Below are 21,629 nucleotides of genomic sequence, written 5' to 3' on the forward strand. Positions count from 1 at the left end.
CTACCTGGCATTTATCCAGATTAACTGAGCTATCTCACAGGACAAATTAAAAATAAACTCTGTAAAAACTGGTGTTACATCCCCATCAAAAACTATTGCATTACAATAAACCTTCTTTTCTTTGTTTGGTTCTGCTTTTCCTTGATGTTATGATGTTTATTGTCCATTTCATAACAGGAATGATGAGTAGCTATCAATCATTCTGGTCAAGAAGCGTCATTATGACAGTGGAGTCCAGTGATTTTGACTTAAACACCCCATGTAAATACCAGGTGGGGCTGAATATTCAGCATCTGGGTCTTCCAAAGGCTTATTTTTCTTTTTAAGTAGTCACATTTGTAAGCAAAAAGCATTTGCTTTCCCAGTGATTAAGTTTATGTCAGTTTTAGTTGGGCAGCTACAAGTTAATATACCTTCTGAGTTCAGTCAACTTTCTGAGTAGGTTTTCGTTCCTTATCAGAATTGCTTATTGATTCACCAAATTGAGATGCTCACTGTTACTGTAATAATAATTTATTACAGTAATACTTACAGTAATTTATTACAGTAATAATTTATACTGTAATAATCATTTATTACAGTAACAGGCTTAGTTTTCTTTTTAAGTTGTCACATTTGTAAACAAAAAGCATTTGTGGAATGACCAACAATGTTGAGTATGTGGTTTGTCCCCATGATAAGCAGCTGCTCATCCCACAAATACATTTTTCTTACAAATGTGGAAATAAACGGTCACATGATATGAAAATGTATTGACAACAAATGCATTTACAACAAAGAATTAATCTATCACACACACACGTATTGTCTAATTTTTCAACATACTGAGTTTCTGTTCAGTAAATGTGAGATTACTGACAGCCCGTGAAGGCAGCAGCGACACAGACGTGGCCGTGGTGCAGTTGCTGCGTTCAGTGACGCAGTGTCCCGTCTGGACTGGAGGGAGAGAGGGCGAAGTTTCACTCTGCATTGCAGCCTGAGCGCTGCTGCTGCTGCCCGAAAATCACGATGGCGACTCCCAGTCCAAACGGCAACTCCACAAGCTCCGGTAACATCGTAGGATCCACGTCGCACCAGTTTCACCAACAGACTCAGAGCAGCAGCATGCAAGGTAGGCCTCTGTTTCACTGTTTCCCATTTCAGCCGGAGCAATTAGAGTTAGTAGGAAAACATAGCTTGTGGCTTCCTAGAGGCATAAACATCATCCTTGCGTTTCCGGTTTCAGCTTTCAAAATATAATACGCTTATTAAAAATATGTTTATACAGTAAACACTTCTGTTACTACGCTGTTGCCAAACAATTTAATTTAATCTGTGTGTGCTGCTAAATTATTTTTTGTACCCTCGTAACAAATTAAAGTTAACTGAAAATACATTTCATAATTTAATTTTCAAATGGGATTATTTTGAAGAGGCATTCACGCAACTTTCCTCTAGTGCTGCATCGTTTTTTTGGTTAGCTTTAAATCGCCAAGGAGTGTACATGGCTACTGAGTTAGCAGTGATACAGAAGCCCCAGTTGATTTGTTGACCCAGTGGGCCTGTTCTCGCTCACTCAGTGATTTTTATTTCTACAGTTTGTGGCCTTTTAACAGTCTCCAAAGTACGTAAATACGGAATTGCTGTCTAATACACGAACCTGATAATAGCATAGACTGCTACAAGAAACACAAGGCCCTAGCCTGAAACAAAATTCTTTCCCAAACCAGGCCACCTTTATCCAACACCACTGCCAGTGGTGAAGTCATGCTTTTAATTTAATAAAAACTAAAATTCTTAAGTCAGATCTTGTGTTAAGGTTTACATTTAAATGTTGTTAGCTTAAGTCCTCTTCCTGCTAATGGCAGTCGAGATTTCTGTGGTGTAACGTGCCAGCTAAAACTACACCGTTACTATTTTTACATAATGTACTGATATTCCTTTTAGGCGTGCATATAGTTTATATCTTTGCGAATTTGAATGTTTGGAGATTAAATTAAGCCTCTTGAGCCAACCCTAAAATCCAGTATCGGACGGAGAAGCCTATCTTTTTGCTGCCAAAGCTTCAACTCCAGCTAATTTCATGTCGTGTTTGAGTATTTTAGTCACATATTGTGACAAAATATTGGATGAGAGCATAGTTAAACTGTATTTTTGTAGGATTACTGGTTTTCATACGGTGGGCTGTGTTTGTGCGATGCGTTGTGATTGGGAACAACAGGCAAGCACGTCCTGTCTGATAATGGATTTTTGGGAGGCATCTGCTGGATAAAAGGCATCATTCCCATGAAATGATTGCTGGAAAGTTTAATAAAGTCTTGTATCTCGGGGTCAGTAGATCTAAGTTGCCTTTCCATTCTCTGACAGATGTCTAGTATGAAATGTTTTATCTAAACCTTGCAGAAACCAACACCTGCTGGAGATGTCAAAATGAAACAGGTATTCATTCTTATTCTACAAGGTTTCAGTCTGCTCCATGAGGGTATTTTTTTGTTTGTTTATTTTGTGTTTGTTTGTGTCATATCTTGGCCACATTCCTCAAATTGTTCCTTATCCACCATCTTCTACCCATCTTTTTTTGTTGTTGTTTCTGGATGGTTCTTGTTTATTTTTCATTCTGTAAAAACCTGTCTCTTATCCTCTCATCTGCATATTTTATGTTGTTTTTTTTTTTTTTCTCCCCCAATTCCATATGGGAATGACCTGATGTTGACACAGTAGACAGACACCATTTAATGAGACACCATGAAGCATACCCCTGTTTGGAAGCACAAATATAACAATCTGACCACACAGCGTAAACACAAAAACAGTTATGTTCCACGGGCACATATCATCCCTCACTTGCAGAGATCCATAACTCAGATTTTCTTTCATTTTTATTGATGCTTGCCATTTATAAACAATGTAGTCTTTTGCCTGCCACCTCAGTTTGTCTGGTATCGCATAAGAATTATACAATGAATCAAAATTGTGTTATTACACATGTGTAATAGTATCATCTATGTTAGAAAATTATAGGAAATCATGTGGCTTTTAAAGAAGGGAAGAGTTGGATATATTCTGTCTGTTGCCCCAATTTAAGTCAGATACTAATAACTATGTTTTAAAGACCTCATTAAGGAGCCTGCTCACCAAAAGCTGCTCTGCATTTCTTTTAATTTGATCATTGCATAGCTTCTATAAAAATAAATTGATATTACCATTGGCCAGTCAGAGATTGTCCCATCGTCCAGGGGATGACCTGATGCTATACCTTGTTTGTCTCATTTGTAGTTGCTGGTGACCTTAAAAAGTCTGATACTCATCAGTGTTTTGGATAAGGATAGTTTCTTTTAGCAAAGTATTGACCTACATTAAGTGTTTGTTTCTGCTTTTCCAGTCTTTGACTGGGTTAATGACAGTTTTAGCTTGGCAGCTACAAGTTAACACACCTTATGAGTTTAGTCAACTTTCTGAGTAGCTGTTTGCTCCTTATCAGAATTGCTTATTGATTCACCAAATTGAGACATTCTGACAGCTGTTTGCTGTGGGTAATAGGCTGAATCATTTATTACAGTCACAAAAGTCAATTTTTTCTTTATATCTCTTTCAAATTGATAATTCTGTATGAACAGTAATCATTACAGTGTCAACCAGACAAAAGTAGTTTAATAGTTTATTGACAAATATTTGATTGAATTCAAATAAATAAATGAGTCAGTTTTAGTTATTATGAAAATATCCCAAGCCCATTTTACAACCAAGTTAACTGGGTGTGAAAATGAAGGAGGCGTTATGAGTACCTCTACTAGACCCAACTATTAATATCATTTGTAGTCTGCAAATTATGAGCTCAAGTGACCAGTTTCAGTTGTAAATATTACTTCAAAAATAGTGATATTTAGAAAAAAGTGGCAGTAGTTAGAAGATCTTTAAACCTTAATTTATAAAGTTTTTTTTTTCAAAATCAGACTTTAAATGCTGTATTAGTCAAAATGGGAATTCAAGAATGAAAACTTTGTCAAGGCTAGCTTACTAGCTAAAAAAAACCCTGTGCAAAGTCAAAATTAAATAGTCACCTACTAAAGTTTTTTTTCCTGTGGCAGAAAAACACGTTTTTATCAAGTACACAGTTAGCTATCAATGAATTTTTAAGTCTAATTTGATGAAAAATATGCTAATGCTGCTAATCTGTGCTCCTCTTTTTTAAAAAAAATAAAAAAAAATGCTCCCGTATTTCTTTAGAGTAACTCTGATTCAAATGCTTAGTATTGTTGAAATATAGAGATTTTTCAAAATGCAAAGTACTGATGAGGAATTTGACATTACTCATAACTGGCTGGTACAAACATGAAGCTACCATAAGGTTAGCGGTAGCTAATGTTGCCTTTCAATGACGTAAACCAAAAGTTTAGCAGTAGCAAATGCAAAAAACCCTTATTATTTTGATATTTAAGCTATATCTGCCATTTAAACATAACCAACTCCATAGTTTGTGTTTTATATACTATTCAAAACAACCATGAATACACTCAGTTTTCAGTCCTGGTTTTTTTTTTTTTTATTGCATTGAGGTGACAAGAGGGGTGTTTCACTAAACCCAGTCAACCAAAAGCAATTTAGACGCTTTTTTTTCCCTTTGGATTTAAATTGAGTAAACCTCATAAAAAGATCCAGTTCTTATTTTACTGGAAATACAGTGTTTTTTAAAAATAAAAAAACTCATCCATGGTTGCATGAACCCACCAAAACAGGGCACCTGTTTTCATAGCTAAATCTTTGCTCTTTTTCATCTTTTGCAGGGATGCTTCTTGTTAAATAAAACCAACCCTAAGGAAATGTAGTAAAATGTTTTTTTCTTTACTGTAGGGTTTCAGATAAGCCTGTCTGGAGTGCCCCAAAGTAAGCATTAGACCGGCACATGAAGCACACTGACCTCTACTCTCTGTGGGTACACCTCAGTAGTGTAAAGTGGCTTCCTTCCCTCCGTGCAGCTCAGCGGCCATGCTTGTGTCCTGCTGTTGGTTTGAAGCTGCACATACTGCTACATTGTGACTGATCCGCAGTGAGAATGAGGTCCAGATTCTTGTTTCATGTACAATTGGGTAAAGCAGGTGAGAGGGGAGGGCCGCTGTGTACTACTGAAACAGCCTGTGTGGTGTTCTGCTAGTTGGGGAGTCTGTCCACTGTTCACTGCTATTTGCTGTCACAAGACTCAGTCAGGGCCTGGAAAGATTCCTTTGCATCGGGGCTTCAAGGTTAAGGGATCTGCCCAGGAACTGTTGGAGAGGTCATGGCGAAGAGGATTCAACACTCAGCGTCAGCGTCTGAAATAACACCCAAGCTTAATCGCCTGCTGTTTAATAAATTCACCTGAATTAATCAAATCAATCTGATTTGATTCCGTTTTGAATCAGACCGAAGAGCTGTCCGAGTGTTGGGTTGCTCTGATCCCTGAAGGGAACTGTGAAGGTTTGAATTGCACACTTTGATGAAGGTCATTGCAGGGATTCCCAATGTCGTCCATCTTATTGTCGCCATTCTTTTCCAATAAAATGAAAACATGTTGCATGTTGTTTGTTTGGGAGCGCACAGCTTTAAGAACCATTGGGAACCTCTGTATCAGGGCACTTTGCTTGTATTCAAAATGCATTTTGTGCTTTTGATATTTAAAGCTTGAGATAACCCCCAAATTTTTATTCCCTTACTTGTTACTTTTAATTGCAAAAAGCTGGAAAAGAATTCCATATCATTTTAAGGCATAAATCTGTAAATATTCCGCATTGTGCACATGAAGGCTTATCTCAAGTCTATACAGACGTATCCCAGTGAGGAAAGTGAAGCATTTTAGCTTGCTTACACCAGCTAGATGAGCCCATTTTGAGGCCTGCCTCTTCTGGCAATCTGGATCTCTTCCTGTCTTTGTCCCACCAGGTAAACGCAAAGCTCTGAAGCTAAATTTCGCCAACCCTCCTGTGAAACCGACCTCCAGGCTTCCGATCAATCCCACTGCTCCCTCTTTCCAGAACCCTCACATGTAAGTAAAGACGATGTTTTTAACCATATAAAGGTGTTTTTGTTTTGTTTTCATCACTGTGTTGCAGCAGCTTCCAAAAAAGCTTTTGTTTTTTTTCTTTCCTTTCTTTGAGCTTTTTTTGTGCTCGTAAAGGCTCTGGAGTTTTACAAAAGCTAAAGTGCCCTCAAAGGGAGTCATTCTCCGCATCACAACACAGCCTGTTTGCAATCCGGGCTGTTCTCCTTTATTTACCTGATGTGACATGCTTAGTGGATAGTTTGATGCAACTAAAAAGTAGTTTTAATGAACGATATGCTGGTAAAAAAGTGAATGAAATGACTAAATCTGATCGTGTGAATGGAGACTTGAATTATCTGTTTCTTGTTTATAAAAAAAAAAAAAAGGCCCCTAGCTGTTCTTCCATTACTCCTGGAATTGTGCAAAACTTGGAATATCACAATTAAAAGTCACGAAAACACCTCTTAAATATCACTAAAAGATTTTCCCAGGTGGTTTTTCAGACATGTTACTATAGGAGTATATCACAAAAAGTGTAGTGGAAAAACTTTTGTTTTGCGTCAACTCGTCGCCAGGCGTGACGTAGGGGGTCGTTTGACAAGTTCATTTTTAAGTGAAGATGCTTCTTGGTGACTTGTTTTGTCTTCTGATGAGGACGGCAGCAGTAGTGGAAACTAAAATATCTGCTCAAAAACGCAAAACGTTTTGTATTGTCATCCTCCTCAAAGTAGAGTCTTGCTGGATGAGATTTCACCTGAGTTACGGCTTCCTACGCTAAACACCTTTCGCTGAAAACACCTGCAAATCTCAGTGGTACTTTGTCAAAATTTTAGAAATGTTGCTTTACTTCTGCGAACAACTGTTACGCAAACGGTGCTGCTGTCATGGTGGAAAAAAGAGGCGGAGCTATACATTGACTTGCGGGTTTCGTGACCCGCGATGCAAAAATATCAAAGTTATTTTAAAGTAATTTTTGAGATGCATATTTGTTTCATTTTACTTTTTATTTGAGCTGTTATGTAGTTAAAGTGTACTGGTTATGGGATGACAGGGGGGGGGGGGGCGACATCGCATCTTAACTTATTTCCTATGAAAGTTGCGTGATGAGGTGAACGTCGATGCCCTCCTCTGGAACAGTGACAGGCGATATTTTTACATGTGAAATTTTGCCCTCCATGTGCACCGCTCGCAACGCGATACAAGAAAGTTGAGAAACATTAAACTTAAGTTGCTGTTGCACGGCTTGACAACCAATCAGCAAGGGTTTTACTGACTGTTCAAGTAGAACATGAATTTTTCCGGATCGGCCTTAATGTCCGCCAGCAGATGATGGTATTCACCAGGACGTTTCATTGTTGCTAAAATAGTTTTGTCAGTTTAAGTAAAATCTCCCGACTCATCATCCTTCATGTTTTTCTGTCACATACTGCAGTGAAAACGCCAAAATTCCCTTCAATATCAGGACAAATCACATTTCTTGGAGACAAACTACCAGAGAGCGTGATGCACGACGCTTCTGATGCTTTTTGTTGCGTCCCGTGTGTCGAGCTCATTATGAATTAACATATCGGTTGATTTGATCTGAGACTTGTTTGTAAATGAGGAGAAACGTTTGTATTATATCCAGATTTAATGTTTGTAAATAGAAATTTATTCTTTTTTCCATGATGTGGGAATTTTAAACTCGTTATCCAGAATAGTTTTTAAAATATTTAATCATTTAATTGTCTGATTTAATTAAAGAAGTAAATGATATTTGGATATTTTAATTGCTTTGTTTTGATTTTTACATGAATGTAAAACCAGTTCATGTCCACTAAACTAATACTAATACAAATCAAGAGCAAATTTCTGATGAACACCTCGAGTATATGGCCAAGGTAACAGGTTTCTTAGACTTTCAGTCATTGCTGTTTCTTCAGGCATGTTTCCCATCCAGTCCAGTTTTATTCATAAAACACTTTAGAACAAAGCACACCGGATCAAATGGCTCTACAGAAAATTTAAATAAAAGTCACAAATAAGAGCAGACAAATGACATAAAAGAAGATAAGTAAATGCTTGACATGATCCTTACCATCAACTTCTAATAAAAACACCCGATGTGCATTTTGAATTTAGAGGAAAATATTCGCTTGAGCATTTCTGCCATATTTGACCAGTCAGGGTTTTGAAGATGTCCAGCTTACACTCATTTTTTATGACTAAGACTTTTCACTTTATTTAAACAATAATGTATATGATCGTCATTTTCTTAAATATTTCCAGATGAAATCCCCCAAAATGCTGGAATAATCAAGCAAGTTGTTGCTGATAACGCCCACGAGATGTCAAAATATAAGAACATTCTGAGCATGCTCAGTGAACCAAGTCTGACTGGAGTCATTTCCAGTTGTGCATTGCTGCCTGATGACTCCAAGATCAACAGCTTCCAGTTTGACCTCTGGCCTTCCCCCTAGCACACAGAGATTCCTTCTGATTCTCTGAATCTTTTCATATTATACACTGTAAATGGTGGGATGTTCAGTCTTCACAATGTTATCATGAAGAACAATTTTTAATCTATTCCATCATTTTTAGACCTGGTTTGACTCAGTTTTCTGAACCACTCTCCATCTTTCCACCTGAGAGACTGCCTCTCTTCTACTGGGAATAAAATATGGCTTGAAGAGCTTCATGGACCTGGCATTCTGTGTATTTTTACTTTTTATACGTCATCCCAGGTTTTGGGGAATTGTAGTTTTGTTAAGTGTGTATTAATACAGATTAAAGAGACAGGAGGCAAAATGGAAGGTTGCTGCAGCTCTGTACAGCAACGATGAAATGAAATCATGTGAACAACCTCTGCTGGCTCCAGTAGTCACTTAGCAAAGAAAATCTGCTTTCTACTGAAACACATTTAGACACTCAGGCAGAACCAGCTTTCTAAACGCATTTCCTTAAAACACTGAAGGCTCACTGCTTGTTGGGCCAGTTGGACATTTTGCTCGTTTAGTTGATCAGAATCCTGTTATATTGTGTGATGTGAGGAAATAAGTGATGACAGCATGTGATGCTTGAATTAAAAATGAATGTTCTTATCTGTAAATGTTTCCAGCTCATAGAAGCAATTTAATATTTATCATATATTTATTCATATATACTACATATTCTGATCCTGGTTCAACACTTACTGTCCTGTAACTTTTCTCCTCCTTCCTCGCTCCTCTTCTTCCCACTCTGCTCCCGGGTCCTGTAGAGAACGTCTGAGGACACACAGTATTGAGTCGTCGGGAAAGCTAAAGATCTCTCCGGAGCAGCACTGCGACTTTACTGCTGAGGATCTGAGAGACCTGGGGGAGATCGGCCGGGGGGCGTACGGCTCCGTCAACAAGATGGTCCACAAACCCACCGGCCAGATCATGGCTGTCAAGGTGACCCTCTGATAGACTCTCAAACAGGCTGATTAAAACAGTTCTGCTCCAAAAAATGTGTTAATTTAATTGTTTAATTTAGATTTTATTTGGTTTTGTATTTAGTTTATTTATTGATGGGCAGATGTAAAACAATATGGCTGCACCACTTCTGTGTTTAAATGCAGATAATTTTTTTTATTAATTTTGATTTTTTTTTTTTTTTTTTTTTTTTTTTTTTTTTTTTTGTTGTATTTTTTTTTATTGATATTTATTTTACCTAAAAAAATTCTTTTTTTTTTTTTTCAAAATATGCATTTAAAGCTGCAGGATTTATCTGTCTTTTTAAAATTCCTTTGCAAACGTATAATAATGATCAGTAAAGGCTGGGAAATTCTTATCTGAGAGTAAATGATGTGATAAAACCTCTACTTGCCCAGGCGATCTGGAACCATCAGTATTACTCACTGAATTCAAGGTGTTGCTGTACATATAATCTAGTTTATTTTAAACCATCCATGCATGCAACGACACGCAGCATTTTTAAGGTGAATGTGTCTTGACGTGTTACCATGACAACTCCTGACAGGTGCTTGGTGCTGGTAAACACCGTCATCGTGTGGTTTCCATTTAGCTCTCAGCATTCAGCAGCTGCTTCTCTCTCTGTAGTGACTTCAGTCCACAGAGCAGCTCTATTTGTTTCCCGGTCAACATTGCTGTCAAACCGTCCATGAATGTGTGGCGAGACCTTTTCATCTCGCCGACAGGATCGCCAGGCTGTTTCTTCAGTCATACGTTGGTGGTTTTTCTCGGAGGGACCAAAAACTCAGCATCAGCTAAATCTGTCAAACTTCAAAAACCTTCAAACTGATAGAAACACGTCTTTAACCATCATCATCATCATCATCATCGTCAGCTTTCACAGCTCTTCGCTTTTAAAATCAACTTATTTAACCAGGTGATGAAGCTGCTGACAGCTGATTGGTGGATGCTTTGATCTGTGACTGTTGCTGCTAACTTTGCCTGCTGAGGTTGAAATAAACCTCATTTTTGAGGTTTCAAAAACGTTTGAAGACAGTTCTCGACACACCGGGCTGGCTGAACTTTTTTCTTGCGGGGCTCCGAGAAGTTTCGTGTGATTGGTCGGACATTTGAGGTGGGCGTGGTTAACGCAGAAAATGCATGAAGCGGAGTTGCTGCTTCCGTGTTTTTACTGTTGCAGGTAAAACGGATTGTTTTGATAAAACAGCTGATGGAGGTGGTTAGAAAGTACCAACATTTTTACATGTGGTGTTAAAACACTCGAACCCAGCCGTGTGCACAACCCGCCCTGCCGCGGATGAAGTTGCTCGTTAAATATGAAACTAGAAAATGCCCTCGGAAAGCGGAAACCTCCGCCAAGCACAATGTTAAAGAATCCTTTAAAAACATTCCTGGATCACCACCAAAATTTAATCAGTTCTTCATTTTTACATTTCCAAAAACTCTTGAAATTTTTATAAAAATCCATTTATAACCTTTTGAGTTATTTTGAGCACGAAGACGCCGGGAAAAACATAACCTGGTGGAGGTAACAACCTGGTTCATTGCACATAAAAGCAGACATTGCCCCCCCGCAGTGATCCATCCCTGCTGCAGACGTGCTTCTTGTGGAGGATGGATGGACCTGACGAAAAAGAAATTTTTTCTTGTTCTTGCAGCCTTGAGAACAAGAACTCAGTTCTTGCTTCTCATGGAGAATGGAACAAGCTTTAGGGGGACGGACTTCTGGGTAACCCAAAGGTTGTATTTTGCCATGGTGGGTGAACATATTTGGTGCTAGTGATGACTTGGCTTTGGTTAGCTGTCCACCATGCTGTCAGAGGTGTTGAAACATGAGTTTACAGATATTGGACTTACTGATTTGTGATTTGTGGCCCTCAGAGGATTCGCTCCACCGTGGACGAGAAGGAGCAGAAGCAGCTGCTGATGGATCTAGACGTGGTGATGAGGAGTAGCGACTGTCCCTACATTGTCCAGTTCTACGGCGCCCTCTTCAGAGAGGTCCGGTACACGCTGACTCACCTCCTTGTTCTGAAGAGTGAATCATTGACGGATGCTAACTGTTTATTTCTCTCTGTTTCAGGGGGACTGTTGGATTTGCATGGAGCTTATGTCTACCTCATTAGACAAATTCTACAAATATGTATATTGCGCATTAGATGACGTCATTCCAGAGGAAATATTAGGCAAAATAACATTAGCAGTAAGGCGTCGTTTTATGTTTTCTCCATGTATTTTAGATGAAAAATGTCATAAAGGCTCTAACCAGTGGGTTTCTTGTTGTCTTGAAACAGACCGTTAAAGCACTGAACCACTTAAAAGAAAACTTGAAAATAATTCACAGAGGTAAACTGGTGCTTTTTTTTCCCATCACAGAAATTATTGTCCCAGTTTCTCTCTTTTCTCAAATAATGAAATTCTGTCTTTTCCATTGTTGTAGACATCAAACCTTCCAACATTCTTATGGACCGAAGGGGAAATATCAAACTATGTGATTTTGGCATCAGCGGTCAGCTGGTTGATTCCATAGCCAAGACTAGAGACGCGGGCTGCAGGCCTTACATGGCGGTAAGCTGTGATACAGCCTCACTTAAAGCCGATGGTACACACACCGGCCACTTTATCATGTCCCACTTTCTAGTTGTTCAGGTGGGGGTCCCTTTTTCCTTCAGACCTGTCTTAATACTTGGTGTCATAGATTGAACAAGGTGTTAAAAAGATTCCTCCGTGCCATGTCAGGATACAGTTTAACCACGTACATCATATAAGTTGATGAATCAGAGGCACCGCCCACCTGGTTTAGTTGGAGAAGTGAGATTACGTTCTTGTGTTTGAGTGCCATCTAGTGGGCATTTCAGTAAACTCTTCACTTTATTTACTACTATTTGAGAGCTGGTGTGAATTTATTGTCATATGGTTGCTTTGTATTAAGGTTTAATAATTTTGAATAGGTTGTTAATATTGAATTTATAGGTTTTTATTTTGTCTTTATTCATTGGAAACCTCACCATGATACTGTGTGGTGACTAAACGCCCATAAATAACTGTCTCTGGATGTGAGCGTCTTCTTGTAGTAGACACCCCACGAGCTACTACACGCACATCATTTACATCAACAGCCATTTTTACAATACACTGAAGCAAAAACATTAGATTTTTTTTCTATCTTCTTTGCTCCAGCAGCCGGTAGGGTTTGTTTTAATTAGGGAAGGAAAATGCTGATATCTAAAACTGAGATGTGTCTTAAAAGCCGTTTTCATTGGAACAAAATCTCTTCATTTTAAAAAGGAAACGCTAACATGGAGACAAACCAAACTTACACCATACATCATGTTAAAAGGGCCATGAAGTGTCCTGCAGGATTTAATGGACTTTGAGCCTGACTGAGTGTTTTTGTTTGTATGTTTTCAGCCCGAGAGGATAGATCCCAGTGCTTCCAGACAAGGTTATGATGTCCGTTCTGATGTTTGGAGCTTGGGAATCACTCTGGTAGGACTCATCATTTTATTAGTAATGCTTACAGTGGTGTGAAATCCACCTTCATGATTTCTGACTATTTTGCAAATGTTTCAGTTCATTACAGTAAATACAGTTTTTATGGTGGCTGGGAAGTACAAAACAAATTAAAATGTCAAAAAACACATTTTAAAATTTGAAAAGAAAACTATCTTTTGAAAAATGATTCTGAGTTCAAATAACAAATTTTTATTCCAAAAACCAAATTTAAATTTAAATTTTAAAAATCAAATTTAAATAAAAAAATTCACATTTTAGGAAACAAAGATACATTTTAAAAAACAAATTTATATTTTAAGGAATATCTTTTACTTTTTTAGTAAACAAATGTGCATTATAGAAAAAAAATAAAATTAAGAAAACAAATTCCTATTTGGGAAAACAAATTTGTATTTCAGAAAACGCTTGTAAAAGAGCCGAGACAATCTACAAATGGCAGAACACTTTTACAAATTATGAAACAAATGAACAAAGGCAGCTTTACACAGAAAGGGAGAGCTTAAATACCGAGTGATACATGAGTCACATCGGACAAACTAACATTTTGTAGTCTAACTACACCCAGGAAGTCAGCTGCGATTAAATAAAAAAGTTTTGTTTTTAATGTATATTTGTTTCCTAAAATTTGATTTTTTTTTTTTTTTTTAATTTAAATTTATTTTTTAAAATTTCAACTTGTGAAATTTGTGTAAAATTCTGAATTGGTTTTCAAAATGTTATTTTGTTTTCTATTTCTAAATGTGTTTTTTAAAATTTTAACTTGTTTTGCACTTCCCAGCCACCGTAGTTTTTAAATGGTGATTTAACATTGAAGTGTAAAAAAAAAAAAAGTGCAAAATAGTAAGAAATCAGGAAGGGGGCAAATACTTTTCAGCCCTTTCAGGTTTCATAAAGCCGCTGTGATCAAGGAAAAACCTGTCAGAAGCTTGTTTGTGTTTGTTTTCAGTATGAACTGGCCACAGGAAGGTTCCCTTACCCCAAGTGGAACAGTGTTTTTGATCAGCTGACACAAGTGGTGAAAGGAGAGCCGCCCCAGCTCAGCAACTCAGAGGAGAGGCAGTTCTCCCCCAAGTTCATCAACTTTGTTAACCTATGGTAAGTGCTTGACACCAAATTGCCACTCTTCCTCAGTGGCTTCGCAATCAAACATTATTTGAATCTGCTTATTTGCAGTCTTTTACAGTTATTTTTGATTTTTATATTTCTGTCCAGCCTTACAAAGGAGGAGTCAAAAAGGCCAAAGTACAAGGAGCTTCTGGTGAGTTTCATGAGTTATTTTAAAACTTACAGCTCAGGATGAGCTGACACAAAGTGCAGCAAAGTTTATTTCTGTAATTATTTTTTGTTTTAGTTTCAATCAAATAATCACAAATTAAAACTCTTTATACATGGACTTTTGGATTATGTGAGCCTTGTTATGAATTATACTAAAATCAATATTTCCTACCCACATTCAAGAATGTTATTCCTGTTCTGAATAGAGCTGCAACTAACGACTATTTTCACAGTCCACTAGTCACCGACTATTGAAGCAATTTGTCAACTAATAATTTTTTTGGTTTTTTTTTAGTTTAGCATTAGGTTGCTCTAATTATGTGGCAAATGATAATAAACAAAAGAAAGATGGGCATTTTAATAAAAAATGTCTCTTTTGATCAACTTTGCTGCTAAAAGGTGGGTTTACAAAAAGTAAACATAAATGTCCTGTATTATAAAACCATCTGACGGGAACAGTGATCAGACAGTATAGACATAAGTCCATAAATAAATAAATGGACAGTGAAATGTATTTTTTTATATAAAAATTAAATGACAAAATCAAGTAAACTTTTTGCTCTAAACCAAGGACAGGCACATTAGCAGCAGTAAAACAGTAAATAAAACAAAGAGCATTTTTGTGAAGCACATTTTGTGGTCAACTGCAGAGTTTTGTACGAGAACTTTACAATCCCAGCAGTCTGAAATCTGACGGTGTTAATGACATTTATAGCTGAAAATAAAGCATTCAGAGTTGTCCAAACAAATTGAATAAAATGAAAGTCTGGCATAGCTTTGCATTGTGGGTAAATCTACAATGCATTAAGAGTCCTCTGCCTCTTCTGTTCATTTTGCGTCCGTTGTTGCAGTGTATTTCTGCAGGATACTTGCATAAGACAAAATAAAAAGCCCAAAACAGCCATAGTTTCTCCTCCATGTTTAGCTTGCAAGAGGAGGAAACAGAATTTTCTTCTTCATGCAAGTCATGTCCTCTTTTTTGTTTTTTGTTTGCTAAATACCAGTGCAGTGCCACCTTTGGTGGGAATGGGGAGATATTATTCTAATGGTTTGGCTTATTTGACCAAAGTGCAGCATGAACACGATCTCGGTCCGCATGGATACACCCCCCTACAACTGACCTGAGTCACCAATTGAACCGACTCTAGTGGGCTATCCTGATGTGAATGCATCCTTAGAGAAAACATTTGATACCATTAAAAAAAAAGGCTTTTTCGGGGAAGTCTTTGCATATTTCAGCAAGACATTGCTGAACTGGATACTGTATGTATTACAGCAACATGGCTTTGTAGAAGAGTTAGGGTGCACCTCATGAAAAAAAAGACTGAATTGTTGTGCACCCAACATCTCATAATAACCAGAATTCATGGACTGTTACTGGGATGCAACACGATCCTGCCGCCAGCATATTTCGAGAGATGTTGCTGCCATCAAATAAAAGATGAGCAGATATATTTTATTTAGTGTACATATTTGTTTTATTTGCTGTTTCTAATAAAATCTTAGCATTACCATTGTGTTGAGTTGTATTAACATTTTACACTGTATAGGATTTAAGCTATATTTTACTGCCCTCCCCGACGCAATTCACCCTGAAAATGTTATGTGCCTTTTTTCCAGAAACACCCATTTATTCTGATGTATGAGGAGCGCCTCGTGGATGTCGCCAGTTACGTTTGTCGCATCCTGGATCAGATCCCTGCCTCTCCCATCTCTCCTATGTATGTTGACTGATGCCAAGGAGGGTGTACCAGTGGGTGGGACACTTTGTGATGCAATGCTTGTCATTTTAGTCCCCAGAGTTACATTAGAAATCACCTGTTTGTTCACTTCTTCCAAAGAGCAAAGAAAATTAGTCCAAGTTGCCGGTGCAATTTTAAGATTACTGCTAACAAACTTTTTTTTTTCTCCTCCCATCACCTCAGTTAAAAATCACAGCCTATTATCATCCATTTTCAGCCAGAAAAACTTGAAGATGTAACATTGTCTTAGTAAAATGCAATGCTTCTTTTTATGTGACAAAAGGAAGAGAATATACATATATGGAAAATATATATACTTGAACTTGTACACAAAAACCGTCTACCAAATAAAATGTTGTGGAGCTCATGACGTATGTACAAAATAGCCACCAAACACATTGTACATTGTGGACTGTATGTATGCATAAGTGTGTTCACATCTAAATTGTTGCTGTTTGTTGATGTATGCTGATAGGCCTACTGTGTAAACACACACACACACGCATCTCCACATGGGGTAAATGACTCAGTATGCAAAAGTGTTTCTCTTGAAAAAAAACCCATAGGCTGGTGGTATGGCTTTACTCCTTTTATTGTTTTTCCGCTCTCACTTTGCAGTCTGCAACTGCTTGTTTTGATACCCAGCTAGGAAGATTTTTATTTTTTTTCTACACCTAGTGGTGGCCTCAGTTTGTATCTTACGTCTTTTTGTTTGAGTCACAGAGCTAAGCATTTGGTTTTTTAAAACCCGACCCCTTCTTGGTGTTAAGCTAATCTTAAATTAATAGTAGAAATGAATCTTTTTTGTCCCATGAAAATAATCACACATTACTCAAATGAGATGATACTGGCTTCATAAAAATTATTAGTTTTAGAAAAGATTTAACATTGACCTGTTAGATCACATGAATTGTAGGAGTTAAACCAGCAGTTATGACAGTCATTGCTGGCTAAAAGTCAGAAGCTCTGCTAATTTAAAACAAGGACAAAGTAATAAATTTGTTAGTTGTTCATTACAAAATGCAGCTATGTATGAAAATAATATTCGAATAATCGACTATAAATAAATATAATGTTATATTGTTGGTTTACACTGTAAAAACTGAACAAAATTCATCACTTTTAGCTAACGGGTGTTTTTTCTTTATTTTGTTGCTACCAAAGAATTGGCTTAAAGGTTTTTTTCTGTAAAATAAATGTTTAGATCCGATATAACTTTCAAAAGATGGTTTAAGCACCAATAAAAAAATGACAGTTATAGCTAGTCAGTAGATTTGTTAGCATCAGAGATTAGCAAATCTGAGATTAGCAAACTTTTTTTTCATGATATTTTGGGAAACAAAAACAGAGCAGCTGTCATAAAGGTGTTTTGTAAAGACACAATCATTAAAAGAAAAGTGCAGGTAAAATTGGAATATTGTATAGATATGCCAGGCCTGTAGGTGGTGCTGTAGTACAGGTGCTGCCACAGTAATGCATAAAAAACAAAATTAGATATGACAAGTGAAATGTAATGGAAACAAATGTATAAAAAAGATGGCAGAGAATTTAGCTTAAGAGACATGGATTCAGGAGTTTTTACAGTGTGTGTTGTGAAAGTCTTGTGCTCAGTAGCTTCTGCAGCATTAGCGCATTAGTGTAATCAACCATTGATGTAACCGTTGGGGGGATTGGTGGCGGTGTAAAGTGGAAATGGTGCTATGATGTCATTGGTTCAGGAAATTACGGCTTGAGTTGTAAATGCAGAAATGAAAGTGGCATTTTCAGATTTTTATATTTCATGGCCTTGTTTAGAAAATGGTATTTTTGCTATTAGATTTATTAGCATCAGAACTGGCTGTCTTGCCAATTAAAAGTGATGATATAACATGCTCTATTTTTCACAACATATGAATGTTATGTAATATATGTCAATAAGCTTTAAAGAGGTTGCTTTTGTCCAAGCCAAAGGTACATCTGCATTTGATAGAAGCTAATGCTTATTAAATGTTTTCAGGTGATGAAATAAGCCGTTAAATTTTTTAAATGTATTTTTCTTGATATGCTGTCATAAATTAATTTATCTTAAAGTAAGATGCTTAGTTCTGTGACTAAAACAAAATGATAGCACACACGAGGAACAAACTGCAGGGAATCCAATGCTATGATGTAAAATTAGTACAGGATGTCATGTCCATGGATGTAAATGTATGTATATAGTCATCCTAATCTGCTGCTCTTTGCAGCTTCTGCTCAAATGTTAAGGCTGTTTCCTGAATACAGATGATTAAATCAGGCGGGGGAGGACAAATGGGAGCAAAATGAAAATGCTTCATTTTGAGGAGTGTTAGTCCTCCTTGGCAGCTTGTCAAAGCACTGTACAGTTAAACTCATCCACACTGATCACAGATCCACCATGCTGTTATACGCAGACAAACAGCTTTAGTTAAGTTTCATCCTGGTGAGGGTTTGGTATCCTAAAAATAAAAAGTGAATGCTGCTAAATCAGATTTTCCACGTCAACACCATGTTGGTTACTACTCTTGGCCTTCGCATGTTCTTCCGTGATTTGGCATGTCTTCTTGGCTTGCACTGATGATGTTTCAACACCAAAAACGTATTATGCTCGGGTGAATTTCCGTAGTCCACACCGTACTCCTTCAACTCAACTCCTATATTAGTAATTATTTACTGGAGGTAAGAGGTGAGTGAAGGGGGTGCCACAACTCTCAGACGAGTGAGATGCATTCATCCACTGTCAGAAAGCCAGTTCCACTCGGCAGACTGAATGACAACACAAAGATCATATGACTTAGCTTTAGCTACTAAAGGAAACTACACACAGTGTGATGTGATGTTGTATGGACCCGTGACTTTTTTTTTTATTTCTTTCCTTTAAAGAAAATGGCAACTTACAATGTGATGGTCTCCTTTATTCCTGTTTAACTTAGGGATGGGATATACGTGTTATTAGCAATGCGTTCATCTTTGTATCATCATTGCCACATGTTCTTAGTGTGCCTTCGGCAAGTAGTCCGCTAGCGTTAGCACGGAGTAACACGTGGTGTCCATTAGATGCAGTATTGGCTTGAACGCTGGAAGCACTCACGTAAACAAGAGCATAAACATGAGTTCGGAGATAAACGTGATGGAGGATAGTTTTTAAAGAAACCTTGTTCTCAATTACCAGCATCTTTGTCAGTTTTTGTCAACGTCTCGCTGTGACAAACACTCATGTTTTATTTGGAAACATATTGGTAAACTATTGTTTACGGAAATTTCCTGGAAATACAAAGTGACCGGCAGATTGGCCTTTTTTCTTTACTATTTCAGAGTCCAAGTGCTGTGTACTGCCCCCTAGTGGTGACCTCCAGTATTGAACATTTTGGCCGCATTAGGCTTTTGTTATTTGCAGTAGGCATACACAGGGACGAAACAGAATGTTGTGGTACACGCTTGCGTATATTGCCAGTATATCCCAGCCCTTAGTCTGAAGCCCCTAGGCTGCACCTGTACTGCACGGTGAAGGCCTTTCCACACCTGCTCCGAATATTTTGTCCGAATAATTCACATATTTTCTTAATATTTGTATCCGATAGATACATAATTGGCAAGTTGCGAGCTATACAGGTGTCACTTTGCTGCTATTTCATTCAAACTTTGCATCACCATGGCAAAGTGTCTATTTATTCTTCTGTGCTTCTTAAAGCAAGCAGCTAGCTTCTCAAGCAGATCTTCCAACTGTCTCATAGATGTCCTTAAGTCCATCCTGTGGTCCAGCTTCAGCTTCTGGATTAAACAATGAAACTCCACAAGTTCTCCTCTCTTTTGTAGAGCAGGATTAAAGCAGCGCCTCTTTTTGTCTTTTCTTTTGCAGCATTAGCACACTGTTGTAGAATTTTCATAATTTATTTGGTTTTGCATCACACTTAATGTGCTTAGACGGGAAAATCGATAATTCACTTCCAAATTATTTGCAATTTGTATGGTTTATCCGCATTGGACCCGGTGTGTAAAGGCCTTTGGAAATGGGTCATGTCAGAAAAAGCTTAATTTCTTGAAAATGAATGGTTGGCATGCAGGTAAAAATTATTTCTTCTGCAAATTAATGTCTGTTTGGATACTATCTAGAAAATGGCCTGGTATTTGATGGATTGATCCAATATGTGCTCTGTTAATGGTCAAAATATGGAACATGTACACGGTGTCAAAAGTCAACTGTCACATTTTGCGAGATTATTGATAAATCTGTTGGATTATGTTTTAACTTAATGTAAAAAAAAAAGTGTCATTAGTGCTCATTGAAGTCATAGGAACTTTTCAAGTTTCCATAAACTTTATGATGAGAAAGAAATGTGTTTACTTAAATGGAAGAAAATCCAAAACCATGACATAATTGGCATTCAATTCTTTGGTGTATAGGCTGTCAATCTGAAAACAAAAAAACATGTATAAACTACAGTATGGCTCTCAACAGCTGTCAACTATGTTGAAACAAATGGTTACGGTTGTCGGGTTGTGCAGGTGGGGATGGGCTTCAGGGTCACTTGTTAATATCAGATATGCTGAACACTTTTTGCTTGTTTTGCAGGATAAGACAGAACCAGGTTTGTTGGAAATTATTTATAGACCAGATGGGATTGTTACTGTGGAGACTTCTGTCAGCTCTATTATTTACATTTCTATCTGTAATGACAAAATGGTGCAAACCCCGGAGAAAGTCTGCAGATGAAGCAGTTTCACTCTAAATGGTCGCCACGGCTGTTCTTTTGCAACAGGATGTGTTTCCAGGAAGCTAACTTACCACTGGTGAACATGAATCTCCAGGGTACATGTTGTATAAATTGCAATCTACTAGAATGTTCATATTAGGATATAAGATAATATTAAGGGCAATGAATATTATATTGTATCTTTATCAAGGGTTATAAATAAAGTTCCAGTGGAAAAGACTGAAAACCTGTGTTGTGAGAATTATTGAAAAATTAACAAAGGAGCTAAAAATGGCTAAAATGCCACAAAATATTCTAACAAGATTTTTTTTTTTTTTTTTTTTTAAAAAAGGAAAAAAATGTCTTCTACTCAAACCATATTACTTATAAAGCAAGTCTACTTAACAGAAGCAATAATTGGTCAAACTGAAAGAGTTTTATGGAGTTATACCAAATAACTTTGAAAAGCTCACTTTCTGAAAGAATGCCTGATGAATCTTAGCAACTCTGATATATCAGAGTAAAATATTCCATATTTACTCATTCACTTTCTAAACCGCTTAATCCAATTCAGGGTTGCGGGGAAGATGGAGCCTATCCCAGCCGGCTTTGGGCGAAAGGCAGGGTACACCTTGGACAGCTCGCCACTCCATCACAGGGCCACACAGAGACAAACAACCACTCACACTCACTCCTAGAGGCAATTGAGAGTAACCAATTAACCTAACATGCATCCCTTTGGACGGAGGGAGGAAGCCGGAGTACCCGGAGAGAACCCACGCATACACGGGGAGAGGGATCAAACCAGCGACCTTCTTGTTGTGAGGCCCAGTGCTAACCATTATATTTACCCATATCAGGGATATGAGTAAATATGGAATATTTTGATGGCTGCATTGTGGTTAGCACTGTGGCCTCATAGCAAGAAGGTTGCTGGTTTGATCTTCGGCTGGCGTGAGGATTGGACAGTGGCTTT

The 21,629-nt window shown here is 37.6% G+C and overlaps 1 protein-coding gene across 3 annotated transcripts; it reads left to right on the forward strand.

Annotated features, from left to right (window-relative positions):
• The first annotated feature begins 923 nt into the window (after window positions 1-923).
• Window positions 924-20,888, forward strand: map2k4b (mitogen-activated protein kinase kinase 4b). 3 transcript variants are annotated; one of them, XM_079260738.1, is made up of 13 exons: window positions 924-1,111; window positions 2,383-2,418; window positions 4,831-4,863; window positions 5,896-5,998; window positions 9,234-9,408; window positions 11,311-11,430; window positions 11,513-11,632; window positions 11,724-11,775; window positions 11,870-11,997; window positions 12,841-12,918; window positions 13,892-14,040; window positions 14,158-14,203; window positions 15,841-20,888. In XM_079260738.1, the coding sequence occupies exons 1-13, from the start codon at window positions 1,009-1,011 to the stop codon at window positions 15,952-15,954; spliced, it is 1,257 nt and encodes a 418-aa protein (XP_079116864.1). In that variant the 5' UTR covers window positions 924-1,008; the 3' UTR covers window positions 15,955-20,888. The 3 variants fall into 3 exon arrangements, with proteins under 3 accessions (XP_079116864.1, XP_079116865.1, XP_079116866.1); XM_079260739.1 differs by lacking the exon at window positions 2,383-2,418; XM_079260740.1 differs by lacking the exons at window positions 2,383-2,418; window positions 4,831-4,863.
• Window positions 20,889-21,629: the final 741 nt, after the last annotated feature.

This window comes from Telmatherina bonti (assembly GCF_933228915.1).
Source record: "Telmatherina bonti genome assembly, chromosome: 21".
In the NCBI taxonomy this organism is placed as follows: domain Eukaryota; kingdom Metazoa; phylum Chordata; class Actinopteri; order Atheriniformes; family Telmatherinidae; genus Telmatherina; species Telmatherina bonti.